Here is a 10,767-nt window from a genome sequence, read left to right as displayed (position 1 = left end):
ATTTTAGCATCACATTACAAATACCAGTTAAAATCTTCAATTGCATTGGACGATGTATATCACATACATAAGAGTAAAAAGAGGTCGTTGTGTTGGGGGGGGGGGGGGGACTAATATCCCTAATGAGAGCAATTCTTTTGGTTGAAGTCTAAAGTTTGGAATGGAGAAAACCATTTGCCGAAACAGATTTGATAGAAAAATGGAAGAGGAGATCATGATCCTGAGGTAGTGAGATGGCTTTTGTTTTAAGTAGTCGACTCAGTCAGTGGGCTTAATATTGAAGGCATTTGGTCAAGAGGGGCTAAATGGAAATTTATGTCAGCATTGAACTTAAAAAGTTTTGACAATATAAAGCCAGAGATCGAACAGCAGGGAACCAGATGCTAGAGCTACTAGTCCGCTGTATTTGGCGTGATTAGTGTCATGAATTGTCTTCGGTGTGAGAAAATCGATCTTCTACTCATGCAAGAAAGAGTGATGTGAAGCCGTGAAGGCGTAACTCAGCAAAATAAGCACATTAGCTCAGCAGAGTAATCAGCAAAATTGAGATGCAGCAAAAGCATGATACGCAAACACTCGACGATGTTGCTCCACTTACACGAGTGCTGAATGGGGAAAGGCAAAGAACAAACACATAGTTACACCGATTAAAGCTTCAACAAAAATTTACTGCGAGAACCTCCCATCTCAAGCTCTAAACCACTGGCAACTTTTGAGCATATAAAGCTTAGAATCAGTTTACGTCCAACTGAGAAGTTGAAGGGTTAGGAGGAAAACAAATCCAAACTCCATGATCCATGACTTTTTAAGTCACCACTAACTCATCAGCAGACTGAAATTACCCTAGATGGGGGTGAATAGGGTAATATGCTAATCTAATCCGATATTAATGTCAAATTAAAACTTATTAATTATGAACTCTTGCAAGTATGATATTCAATGAGATATGAGCAAGTATATGAAATTAAACAAGGGCGATATAAATATTAACTACTAAGTAAATGAGATAGTGTGCAATGTGACAAACAAACAAACAATATGATCACAGAGTTCGGTCTTTCCGACCTACATCTCCGCTCCCCACTCCCGGAGAGAATCCACTATCTCAAAAGATACTATACAATCGGTTTTTAACGCTCACCGACAAATGTTTACAATACTCACAATGTAATCACACAACACACCCTCTAAGTGTTGGCCTAGCCAGTGTCATCTTCCTCAAGTGTTCGGATTTACAACCTCTCTTTAGGATTTACTACCAACGACACTCCTCTTGAAATCGACCACGTCTCTCACCACACACTCCTCTCGGTGTACTTATGTATTACAAGGTGATCCTCACAAATATTCTCAAATACAAAGATTTTGTTCTCTAACAAGATGAAAACACAATGAAGCTCACACTCAATGTAACACACACAACAACCCAATAATATAGTGTATGAAAATACTAAAAGCTTAATATGGATGTGTGTGAACAAAGAGCAATAATCAAAACTAAACTTAATGTAAATTCTAGCTTAATAAAATAAATAAATAATAAATAATTGTATAAGGCTAGAGATTGAGTTTAGAAGAATCTTCTCTGAAATTTAAGAAAGATAGATGGATGAAAATGAATCTCAAACTGATAGAATCAATCTCTTCTTTCTCTTGTGATAGTTTCTTCACAAAAACTTATAAAACAACACATAAACAAACTTTAAACCCTTGTAAAACTTGATTAAAACTTTCTTGGTTGTTCGAAGTGTTAAATGTAATGGGATATATATAGCGTAGAAGAAACCAGCCCAAGAAACCATCACAAAACAATAAAAACATAAAATCTGAAAACTAGTTGTTACTGTGTAACAGCTATATTATGAGTCAACTTATGATAGGCATGAGTCGACTCATGTCTACATGAGTCGACTCATAGGTTTATCAGTCGACCCAACAGATAAAACTGCTAATTGTACAACAGTTCACGAGTTGACCCACAAGTTTATCAGTCGACCCATCAGATAAAATTGCTAACTGTACAACCGTTGATGAGTCGACTCACAAGTTTATCAGTCGACCCATCAGATAAAATTGCTAACTATGCAATAGTTCATGAGTCGACCCAACACTGTAGTGAGTTGACTCAAAACATGCACAAAGCCTCTTTTGAGCAGAAAAACTGATTTTCAAACACCTTTAAAAAATAGCAATTAAATTTCAAAAAATATAAAACTTTGGAAAATGTTTATAAACATGAATATGAACATGTTAGAGAAAGAATTTTTCAATTGCACTTCTCATTTGTAAAATCTCATCATTTTGTAAAAACACATAAATACATGTTTATTTTAAACACTTGAATTTTGATTTTTGACTTAAAACTTGTTTTGAAACATTTTAAAATGTTTTTATGGACTTAATGAAAGATGTCTATAATGATTGTTTAGTCCATAATATACTAATATAGTATTTAATTTGTTTGCAGTGAAGCTATGGACTATGGAGGTAGTCAGAATTTTGTCCAATGTGGTCTCCTTTCGGGGCCTAATTCACAATCATATTTCGTCCACTTTGTCAGAGGATCATCGGATAGCCCTTCGAGGTGCCCGTTCTATGGATATATTGATGTTCTTGATGTTCCAATCCAGTCATTTCTAGTTGATTGCTTGTTGGAAGTTTTTGATATTGAAAAAAGCAATTTCAAATTTGGAGGAAAGTGGACCTACTTTGGTGTTGAGGATGTCGAGTGGATAGATATGAGGTTCCATAGAAGTGATCGTGAGACAATCTATAAACATGTGCTTTCATTTAGGACAGGTAGAAATTGGGGAGAATGAGAAGTGTAGGACTAGAAGAGTAAAGAAAAAAATTGATGATGAAAAGAAGAAGGTTGTATGTGCTAGATGAGATAGCATGACTGAACTTATCGAGGAGATGGCTAAGCTAGACAAGACCGGTCCTGAGCATTCGGGGGCCCTAGGCAAAAACTTTGTTGAAGTCTAAACTTATAACTTTGTTGGACACGGCGCGGATTCGCCTATTTGCTGCAATTGCCTTCGGTATTAAAGTCTAAGCTTATAATTTTATACTCACCTGAGATTCCGGCGGTGCAGTAAACAAGGATGAGCAATGGCATCGACGAACCGCTCGTGGAGATCCGCCGTCCACCGGAGCCTGGGCTTCGGATCCGCCGTCAGAACTAAGCTAGGCCCACCATGAATCTCGTCCTGAGCTAGAATCAAGGATTCTTGTCGCTGGATCAAACCAGAGAACATCTCAAAAGTTGCCCACTTTGTTGAGAGGAGAAGAGAGGAGAGAAAAGTTTTAGTGGCCTTTTTGAAGGTTTCGTATTGATTTTGGGTGTTTTCTTTGTTGTTCTTGGTCCTTGTTGTGAGAGAGAGGCCAGTTGAAGCAAGTTGGGCTTTTTTTATTAAAAAAATGAGTGATGGCGATTTTGGAAGGAGGATGACAGGTTGGAAATAGGGTATCCATGTGAGAATAACAGAGGTTTTTGGGGGCCCTGTTTTTTGGGGGCCCTTTGGGGGCCCAGGCCTTTGCCTCTCCCGCCTACCCCTTGGGCCGGGCCTGCTTATCATATCCATATCTGCTTACCCATCTCGGATACGGATACAGATATACCTCGGTAAGAAAAATTTATAAACATATCCGCTAAAATCGGATACGGTTACGGATATACATGCGGATATATAAGCGGATATGCATGCAGATACAAAACAGATATGAGAAAACTAGATAGTATTGAGAAAAACATAGTTCATGTGATACAAAAGAGTTTGTTAATATGTCAATTATAATTAAAAAGTTAAGATTAGACATCTTGATTATCAAAATTAACTACAAATCAATAATCTAAGAATCAAAAATATCGTAAGAGTATGACTAATATGTATTCGGATATTTCGGATATGGATATTTCACTATAAAACGTTATACATTTGAGTAACCATATTCATATCCTAACGAATACGGTTACGGATATTTTCTCGGATACGGATACAGTTTAGCACCCCTAGTCCTAACACAACACCTTAGCATCTCATGTCTAGTGTCAAAGAACTTGAGTAAATTGACATATAATATACCAATATGATAGATTTCAGAGGAATATAGGCAGAAAACCCATCTACAAGAATCTATCAGCTTTAAGCCTTAGCAACAAAGAGCATAAGCAACCAAGCTTCTGTATATTCCAGTCCACGCTCATATCATTGGTTACCAATTCTGTCGGTATGTTTGATAAAAGTTATAAAACCTATAAAAACCACAAACCCAAGAAATCCGTTTCCTAGAGAAGTTCCAACCAGACGCCACATGTAACATAATGCTCCAATACTCCGCGGTGTTATGCCGCTTAAAGAAGTTCTCAAAGTAAGGAAAAAACAAACAAACAAGAAAACAAAGTTACAAAATAAGGCTCCCAAGCAAAATCTGACGACTTCAACATAGCCTAAACAAAGTTACTGCAACTTACAAGCATATAGAGCTCAGTTAGGCCTTGGAGTAGCCCATTCAACTCTAAGAATAAGATTATCATACCCATACCCATTGAGCTTATTAATGGCCCTCTCCGCATCCTCCTTGCTCACAAAATTCACAAACCCAAACCCGCGACTAACCCCAGTCTTCTGATCAATCGCGACATAAACACGAGTCACTGGACCAAAAGTCCTGAAAAGCTCAAGAAGGTCAGGCTCACGAGTATCTTCCGAGAGATTCGTCACCCTAACTGAGTTCTCATCGTTCCTTCGCCTCATCTCGGTCCCACCTGGCCTCTCACCGCCGCCTCTTAGGACTGGTGGTACGTAGGTGTTCTTGCTTGGGCCAGAGGTTGGTACGTCCGACGTTGGGGGTTTGTCCATGAAATCGGCATTAGTTGCGAGGTCCTTGTAGGGGCATTTTGAGGTCCAGTGGTCGCCTTTTTTCCCGCAGGTTCGACAGACCATTAGGACTGCTCCAGCTTTTTCTCGGAGTGGGTCGCCAGCGTTTTTGGGTTCTTCTGCTTTGCTACCTGCGAGTATTGATGGAATTATGTTATGGAAGTTTATGATCATAAGTAGCGAGGAGTGAATATGACAAGGACAAAATCTAAACGTGTTTAGGTCCAAGATTTTCACTGTACAATTGAATGATAAAGTAATCAAGTATGCAACCAAATTGTCTAACAGATCATTGAATGAGAACAGTTTCATGATATATTTAGATGAACCAAGTTTCCAATAAACTAAATTGCATCACTCAGAAGGTTGAAAGTAACCAAAATGGTTCTCCAAAAAAAAGCTGCAACTTATTGCACACTTAATCCAGGACAGATGCCTGTGGTAGCGGCACAGCATTAAAATTTTTTGGTAGATTGCAATACTTCAATAATACAAATGCAATCTGACTAATGAAAACTAGTCAGAAGAAATAACCTGGAAGAAAAAACTTGTAACGTAAAGATATATTAAGGGTCCTCAACAAGGTCAACATCTAGAAAGCTACTTCGGTAGAGAAATTTTCGAGATTAGCCAAGCCTCATTACTTGGCCCCTATTTAAGCAAGGAATCATCTACCTGTTTGGCCCACAAGCATTTCAAAACCCATTGCAAGTAGACCTGAGCATTCGGTTGGTCAGTCGGATTTCGACAAAAACTTTGACAACCGAATTGCACCGACCCTCTAAAGAAAAGCGAACTGTACCGAAGTGATGTGATTCGGTTCGGTGCGGTCGATTTACACAAGGAATAGTGGGAATTTCTCCACAAGCAGCTACCTGCTTACTGAGAATATATTGTGTAGGGATGCTCGAATAAATGAAAGGATCTGTCTATCTTGAATTAAAGTAATAGTGTTTGTTTCCTACAGATTCATATTTCATATTTAACAAATAACAATGCTAAATTATGAACTTAGTGCACTCTTGAACATAAGATGATATGAAGGCCTTTTCATTGCACGAGATTTATGAGCAACAAAAAAATCACAAAAACAAAATATTTGTATGAGATCAATGATCATAATCCATAAATTAATAGTAGCAGTATTGGAGCCCTTTGAGTCCAAGCTGAACGCATTTCTTGCGAACAGGCGAATGCTTGAAAGCATAACCCGGATGCTATCTACTGCAAATTTATGAAGAGGAAAAGGTGAAAGAAAGTGAACTACTGTAGAAGGGCAATAGAGAAATAGATTATTTAGAAGAAGAGTTGGGTAACGGTTCTCTGTGGATATTTGGAGAAGAGGAAGGTAAATGGATCCCTTTCCATTTGTTATTTTATAAACAAATAAAGGTGACAGCTTGTAATAATTAAGGTCCTATTGATCCCGTTCTCGTCAGGCCCCTCCATGACACTTGGTAGCTGGAGAAAGTCCAGATCCTCGCCGTCGTCCTCTTCTAAGTTCTCCCCATCGGAGCTTGCTCGCCAGCGCACGTGCTACGTCTGCCGCCATTTTTTTTGGTTTCTCTCTCCTAGGGTTTTCTATGTAACAAATGAGAGAGGGAGAGGATTTTATATGATAAGTGAAGGTGTAGGTCTGTTTTATTTGTGGATGAGTTTCGGGTCGGTTGGAGAACAGGTTTTAATGTTCGACCCGAAAACAACAGAAATATTAGTTTGTTTATCTTTTAGCCCATTAGATTTGCTTTTGGCGACATTTTTATTTCTATAGGTCGGCCCATAAAGCGTACTATTTGTAACCTAATCTGAAATGGGCGAGTTCATTTCTCACTAGTATTTTATAATATGAAATTGCATGAGTTTATATTTGATTTATCTTGTGATAAAAATAAATAAATAAATAATATGTCTTTTCATGTATATAAAGATTTGACCTATTTCTGTTGTGGTCTATCCTATAATACGATGTTAGCCTCGTACCATATATCAAAAGCTAATTTGATCTTTATGTAAAATATAAAAAATAACTTTGGCTCTCGTGCAATTTTCAAATAATTGTGGACTTTGTTATATCTGAAAGTTTTTGATGAAATATTGGAACGTATTTCAATAGTTTAACGGATTCAAAGATTTTCCGTGGTTTAGTATCTGATAAAATAAAAAGTAAATATCTGTAAACTGTTTTAACAGAAATGAGAAATTTTACCTTGTCAATTTCATCTGAAATATCTGCAAATTCTGATATGCAAAGTATTTCTCATTTGACATGTGAGCTTGATGTTTTCAAACCCTCAAATAGTCCACTATGGATTAGTTCTGCCTGCCATATGGTGAATGCACATTTATTTGGCCCTTCTGTATTGGCCCTTCTGAAAACTGTTCTGACCCCTCTGTATTTGGCCGATAGCCTATGACAGTGTTAGGTGCATTCGATTCCCGAAAATTATCTGTTATCTGATGCGGTTTACGCATTCCCTTGCTACTGGGCTAAAATTCGTAGCCTTAGTGTGATCTATGGGGTGACTTTTACATTCATGAAATACTCATCGAGAAATAAGATTCTGATAATTGACTGTGAAATCATTCATGAAATACTCATCGAGAAATAAGATTCTGATAATTGACTGTGAAATTAAGAAAACAATAATTCTTTGATTTTGTACAAATTAGTAGTTCTCTTTCTTCTTAATGTTTACCTTGATTCAAAAAAGGGTTTGATTCCAAGAAATTTCACAGTTTATTCAGTTGCACATGAGAATAATTGTTGTAATTTTTCTAAAAAAATGACAATATTACGATATTTGGATCGTATTCTGCTATCTGTGAATTTCTCATGCAAAACTTAAAATTTGTTAATTTCTGAGAATTATTCTTATTACTATTTTGTTAGTTATCTAGGAACTCTAGTGAAAAATGTTCTCACTGAGCGCTAGCTCATTCCGTTGTTTTTAATTTTTTTCAGATCCGACGTAGCTTCATAGTAGCCGATTTTTTTTGGTTTGAGCTGTTGGCTAAGAAGCGTTATATGGAGAGCCTCTTCTTGTTGATGCCTGTTAGGAATCTTCTTGTTCATATATCTTTCTCAATAGGCCAGATTGGGTGGGATTTATTTCTATTGTTTTGATTTTCATGCTTTTCTAATTCTTTCTTCTGATCACCAAATATATCATTAAAAAATCAACAATGACAACATCTAAACCAGTTTAGGTCCAAGATTTTCAATTTACAATTGAATGATAAAATAATCAAGTGTGCATGCAAATTGTCTAACAGACTATTGAATGTGAATAGTTTCATGATATATTTAGATTAACCAAGTTATCAATAAACTATATTGCATTACTTAGAAGGTTGAAAGTAACCAAAATGGTTCTCCAAGAAAAAGCTGCAACTTATTGCATAATTAACCTAGGACAAATGCCTGTGGTAGAGGCACAACCTCCAAAAATTTCGGTAAATTCCAATACTTCAATAATACAAATGTAATCTGACTAATAAAAACTAGTCAGAAGATAAACTTAGAAGAAAAAACTTGAACATAAAGAGATTATTAGGGGGTCCTCAACAAGGTCAACATCTAAAAAGATACTTTGGTAGAGATAATTTCGGAAGTAGCCAAGCCTCATTACTTGGCCCCTATTTAAGCAAGGAATCATCTCCCGTTTGGCCCACAAGCATTTCAAAACCCATTGCAAGCCTTATCTCGCATGCAATAAAAACTACAATTGTCAAATATTAAGTGTTTTCATAAACTTACTACACCAGCTGAGGCCATAAAAAAGTAATTTTCGGTTGGATAAATTTGACGCGTTGGCTCAAGGAACACATTATCTATGATGCTTAAGTAGCCAAACACTCCTCAAGGTTGGATTCTACTAGCATCCTACTTGTAATGGGCACGATCGTTGAGTAGTATCATGTGCCATGTCAGACGACTCAAGGGCTTCCCATTACTATAGACAATATGGTAGTTCATGAAGCTTTCTATCAATGGTTAATCACAAATCTTTTCATACAAAATTAAATGGGTGTAGCAGAGTTCCAAAGACAAACCTCAGACCAAAAAAGACTATGGATAATTTTCAAGTCAGAAATAAGGGGAGCACCAATTTGTGCTCAATGCTCAATTCTAACAGATTATGATGTGTTAAGGAGGTCACTTTGAATTTCTAAGATATGCAACTGAAGTTCATCTCAACAATGTTTTAGTTTTCTCCAAGATTTCCTATGACTTCACTTAGGACACAGAGTTAAAATATGGAAGAGGTCTACATGTAGGATGTGGTTCTGTATTGCAAGTTTTCAACTGCAACAGATCATTGGGGGTACTACAGAAACGCCCTACCCACTAATGCTTCACCCACTGTTAAAATTCATGAGTTTTTTTTATGGATTCTTAAGATGAATTCGTATAACCTTCACATTAACCCCCCCCCAAAAAAAAAAAAAAAAAAACGCTCCTATAGATATGGCATCTTTCTCCACCCTAAGAACAAAGCCAATTAGTATCCAAGGGCAAGCATACAGTTTTTTTTCATGATAAGAAAATACGACTGGGTGCATGGCGAATAAAATGGAGGGAATCATCCGCCAGAGCGAGAATCCTGCTCTTCGTTATCCATAAAACCAAGATGACACATCACACATAGCATTAGCGCTTCCACTCTCTAAAAGGCCACAGAAAGATAACATCCAATTAACTTACTTATGGTGGGTATAACTAAGTTCAGGCATGCATGTCACCAGCTCAATGACGATTGAACTGAAATGGTTACCACACTTTAGAGTCACATCTCCACCAGTTTTGCAGTGTGAACCCCAATAAATGGATTAGATGGCTACCCTAGACAGAATGTGTACAAAACAACTAATCACTCTTTGACCAAAAAAAAAAAAAAACTACAAGACCTTAAGCAGTGGAGATCTGCAAACAATCTTGATTTGAGCTCCTCACATTGCAAAGTTGCATTCGATTGAATAATAGTTACTCAGACAATCAGCCTCTTTAGCCTCTTAAAGACAATTTGCTTCAAGCCCAACATCAAATAAGAAATACCCAACACCAACAGCACAGATGCATGTTTGCTATTGGGGTCAATTCTATATTTCTGTTGACAAGTTCTGCCCTAGTTGAGTTGAAATTTTCTCAATAAATTCATATAACTGCATGATGTACCTCAATTTCACTTTGTTAAGTTAAAGTTCTCTCTTTTATTTAAGGACCGATCTCGAAAATAAGAGTAATCCACTTCGCGACAGTTTCTTTAACTTTAAATATGATTCTGAAAGGCCTCAACAAATAAATTCCGACTAATTTTCCAAACAATCTAAGAAGGAGGATTTTACTATATACCAATGATAAGCCCTTCTATATGTAATTACCTTATAATCTGAATAAATTCAAATCAATTTCCACAATTTTTTGTGTGTTCAATTTAAACACATGCCAATCGTCAGGCAATCAACTTACTGACTTCGCTCAGGTCTAAGAATTAGGGTTTCGTTTTACTACAGAATCCCAAAAAAGAAAAAAAAAATTAGGATCGAACCTGGTGCCCTATGCCTCTCAAGAATGATCTCCTCCGTGGACACCATCGTCAGCCTGCTACCTGCCTCCTCGTGGGCCGCGTCCCCAAACTTGGCCCACGACCTCCTCTCGACCGCGCTCTTGCTCAGCCTCGCACGTGCCAGCTTTCTCACGCGCGTGAGGGTCGTGATCTTCACCTTCTCCCCCTTTTCGTTGAACTTGTACTCGATCGTCCTCTTGATCCCGTTCTCGTCGGGCCCCTCCACGGCACGTGGCGGCAGGAGAAAGTCCAGATCCTCGCCGTCGTCCTCTTCGAGCTCTCCCCATCGGAGCTTGCTCGCCGGCGCACGTGCTACGGCT

At 37.7% G+C, this 10,767-nt stretch overlaps 1 protein-coding gene across 1 annotated transcript in view; it reads right to left on the bottom strand.

Moving 5' to 3' along the window:
- The window catches only part of LOC109845983 (eukaryotic translation initiation factor 3 subunit G-B-like), a 7,835-nt gene continuing 1,301 nt past the window's right edge, over positions 4,234–10,767 (bottom strand). Inside the window, exons 2-3 of the mRNA XM_020415209.1 lie at positions 10,430–10,765; positions 4,234–5,011 (exon numbers count right to left, since the gene is read on the bottom strand). Coding sequence (XP_020270798.1) covers positions 4,488–5,011; positions 10,430–10,765 — 860 coding nt within the window. The 3' untranslated portion in view covers positions 4,234–4,487. The remainder of the gene's footprint in view (positions 5,012–10,429; positions 10,766–10,767) is intronic.

This window comes from Asparagus officinalis, chromosome 6 (assembly GCF_001876935.1).
Source record: "Asparagus officinalis chromosome 6, Aspof.V1, whole genome shotgun sequence".
Lineage (NCBI taxonomy): Eukaryota > Viridiplantae > Streptophyta > Magnoliopsida > Asparagales > Asparagaceae > Asparagus > Asparagus officinalis.
This window is presented reverse-complemented; position numbering and strand designations above follow the sequence as displayed.